Genomic DNA, 2,947 nt, shown 5'->3' on the forward strand with positions numbered 1-2,947 from the left:
CATTCTCTCAAAGGTCACTAGTTTTTTTAGAGTATTTTTTTAAAACATATTTTCATGAAGCAAGCCCCTACAGGACCTTGGCACCTTTAAAGGAGTGGTTCCCCCTTTTTTCAATTTCTTTTCTTGTCTATTTATAAAAAGAAGAGGAACTGATCTGAAGTACTAGATAAGAAATTGTACACTTTTAATCACTGTTAAACACAACAGTGGCAACTCATGTCCTTGTAGATAGCCATATTTCAGTCATGTTTCCACATATTGCTTTGAAGTGATTTCGCACTGGTGACAAAATATTTTGACGTCTTAAGCCAGAGGGAATACTATGCTGCTGTTTTTCACCTTTATTTAAATTCTTCTCTAATCCTCTCTAATTCATTCCCCATCAAGTGAATGTTGTAATGATGCCCAGAAAATAACAGCAGCTAAAAGTTTTACCAGTGTGTTTGGGCTAAATGCACCAAAACTGAACACTAATGCTGCTATTAGTGGTAAAAAAAAAAAAAAAAAAAAACATTAATAAGCCTACCCACTAATGTAAGTTAGTAATCAAACTCACATCATGTTTTATAAATGTCTACATAACAGCTTCCGTCAAGCGTTGACCTTTTCCCTATGCCTATCTAATGCATATTTGGCACAGGATGTTCTGTGTTTGTCTTTGCTTTTCATATCCAAATGCCTTTATAATTACAGAATATTTTAACATTTCCACCTTGCCTCTTACTGTGAGAATGCGTTAGTGTTATGGAAAGTGTGGTTATTCAGGAATGGTCTTCTATCCTCTAATTTCCCTAGAAAATAACCTGATTTCAGAATGTTGTTTTTAGTTTGCATATCCTTAGGCTGAACACACTGAAGGGATGGAAATTTGACCATTAAAACATCCTGCAAATCTGTTTTGTATTTTGAACAGTGTAGGTACTGAGAGATTTAACTCTGCTGGTATGGAAGTCAACAGCAGTGAGGTGGCTGGAGGTACACTGCCCTCTGTAGCTGAAGAACAGACGGAGGAACGTATTTATGAGGTTGTGGTGCAGAACAGCTCCATCAACCACAGCTCCCAGTTTGCAGACGTGGCTCTCCTGCAGACCTTCAAGCCTCTCATCATTCCCTGCTACGTGCTTGTGGTGGTGGTGGGTGTCTTTGGGAACTACCTGCTCCTCTATGTCATCTGCCGAACCCGCAAGATGCACAACGTCACCAACTTTTTCATCGGAAACCTGGCCTTCTCTGACATGCTGATGTGTGTGACCTGCGTTCCCTTCACTCTCGCCTATGCCTTCAACCCTCACGGCTGGGTTTTTGGCCGCCTGATGTGCTATGTGGTGTTCCTTATCCAGCCTGTCACAGTCTATGTTTCAGTGTTCACTCTCACAGCTATCGCTGTGGACAGGTGGGTAAATCCCTCTGATTTATCAGACAGCTCAAACGTGTGCGCTGCACCATGTAACAATATTGACACTGCAGGTGTTATGCTGTCAGTTCACAAGGGATATTCCCTCTCTATATTCATGAATTTATTTCACATTTCTCACATCAACAGTTTCCCATTATAATTGGGGGTACTAACAATTGCCAAACCAGAAATTAGACTAGACCACTGAATAATGTAATTATTACATAAATCCTGACACATTTACACTCACTCAGACTTTAGGGAGATGTGCAGATAGGATGGCTGGTTGATGATTGCATACCTGTCCCATTCTGCTCTTATTTCCACTACAGGTACTATGCAACAGTGCATCCCCTGAAGAAGCGCACCTCTGTGGCTACCTGTGCCTACGTCTTAACGGGAATCTGGCTGCTGTCCTGCGGGCTGGTGGCTCCGGCTGTGGCCCACACCTACCATGTTGAGTTCAAAGAGGAGGGCTTCACCATCTGCGAGGAGTTCTGGTTGGGTCAAGAGAAAGAGAGGCGGGCATACGCCTACAGTACCCTGCTGGTCACGTATGTCCTGCCATTGTCAGCCGTCTGTGTCTCCTATCTCTGCATTTCTGTCAAACTGAGGAATTGTGTGGCGCCAGGCCACAGGACACAAGTTCAGGCAGACGCCCAGCAGGCTCGTAAGAGAAAGATCTTCCGCTTGGTCGCACTGGTGGTGGCTGCCTTTGCAGTGTGTTGGCTTCCTATCCATGTGTTTAATGTGCTGCGAGACATAGACATTCGCCTCATCAACAAGCGCCACTTCTTACTCATCCAACTGCTGTGCCACCTGTGTGCCATGAGCTCCTCCTGTTGTAACCCCTTCCTCTATGCATGGCTGCATGACCGCTTCCGCGCTGAGTTGCGCAAGATGTTCACTTGCCATCATCGCATCGGAATACCGGCTAACCACTGTGCTGCTAGTGTGGTCTTGTAATATCTGTGTGAATTTAAGACAGAGTGACCTTTTGTTTTAGTGTCAATGCCCTTTATGTGCCACAGGATATGTTTTGTGATTATGCAAGAATTTATTATATCTATTCTGGATTTCTGAAAATGTAAGTGAATAAGGAAAATATCAATTTGACATGATAGTGTGAATTACCAGGCAAAGGGATATTAGAAAAATGAATGTTCGCTACACATTTTACACTCTATAGCTAGACTGGAGCATGGCTGAAAAGTGCCATTGGAATTGGTGACAGAGAAAACTGTGGAAAGACGGATGCTTGAAATATAAGAACTGATGTAATCGATGTTTTTTTCCACACGTGTACGTTATTTAATGTATAAGTGCAAGACAAGAGACCTGGCTGTTAATCTTTAATCAAAGAATGAAGTACAGTATGGGAAGACATTAACTTTTAAACTCCAGCTCAGAAAGAAAATGTTTCTTGAAACTGTATTTTTTTTTTTATAAACAGAGGAAACTGGGCCTGTGTTTTAAAGTGAGGTGGAATCTTTCAATTGTCAGATTATTTTCCATCAGCAAGTCTTATCCAAAAACAATCAATGTACATAA

General features: G+C 42.0%; 1 protein-coding gene across 1 annotated transcript; it reads left to right on the forward strand.

The window, feature by feature from the left end:
• The first annotated feature begins 944 nt into the window (after positions 1 to 944).
• prlhr2b (prolactin releasing hormone receptor 2b) lies at positions 945 to 2,362 on the forward strand. Its single transcript, XM_071536145.1, has 2 exons — positions 945 to 1,393; positions 1,729 to 2,362. Exons 1-2 carry the CDS (start codon positions 945 to 947, stop codon positions 2,360 to 2,362), a joined length of 1,083 nt encoding a protein of 360 aa, XP_071392246.1.
• The last annotated feature ends 585 nt before the right edge of the window (positions 2,363 to 2,947 follow it).

Source organism: Centroberyx affinis, unplaced genomic scaffold, assembly GCF_046629955.1.
Source record: "Centroberyx affinis isolate AG114_WGS23_722 - 3 ecotype Tasmania unplaced genomic scaffold, CSIRO-AGI_Caff_v1 ptg002832l_1, whole genome shotgun sequence".
Lineage (NCBI taxonomy): Eukaryota > Metazoa > Chordata > Actinopteri > Beryciformes > Berycidae > Centroberyx > Centroberyx affinis.

Coding starts and splice junctions, on each gene's coding strand:
- prlhr2b (XM_071536145.1), top strand. CDS start 945: ATGGAAGTCAACAGCAGTGAGGTGGCTGGAGGTACACTGCCCTCTGTA. Junction 1,394..1,728: donor ACAGCTATCGCTGTGGACAG/GTGGGTAAATCC, acceptor TTTCCACTACAG/GTACTATGCAACAGTGCATC.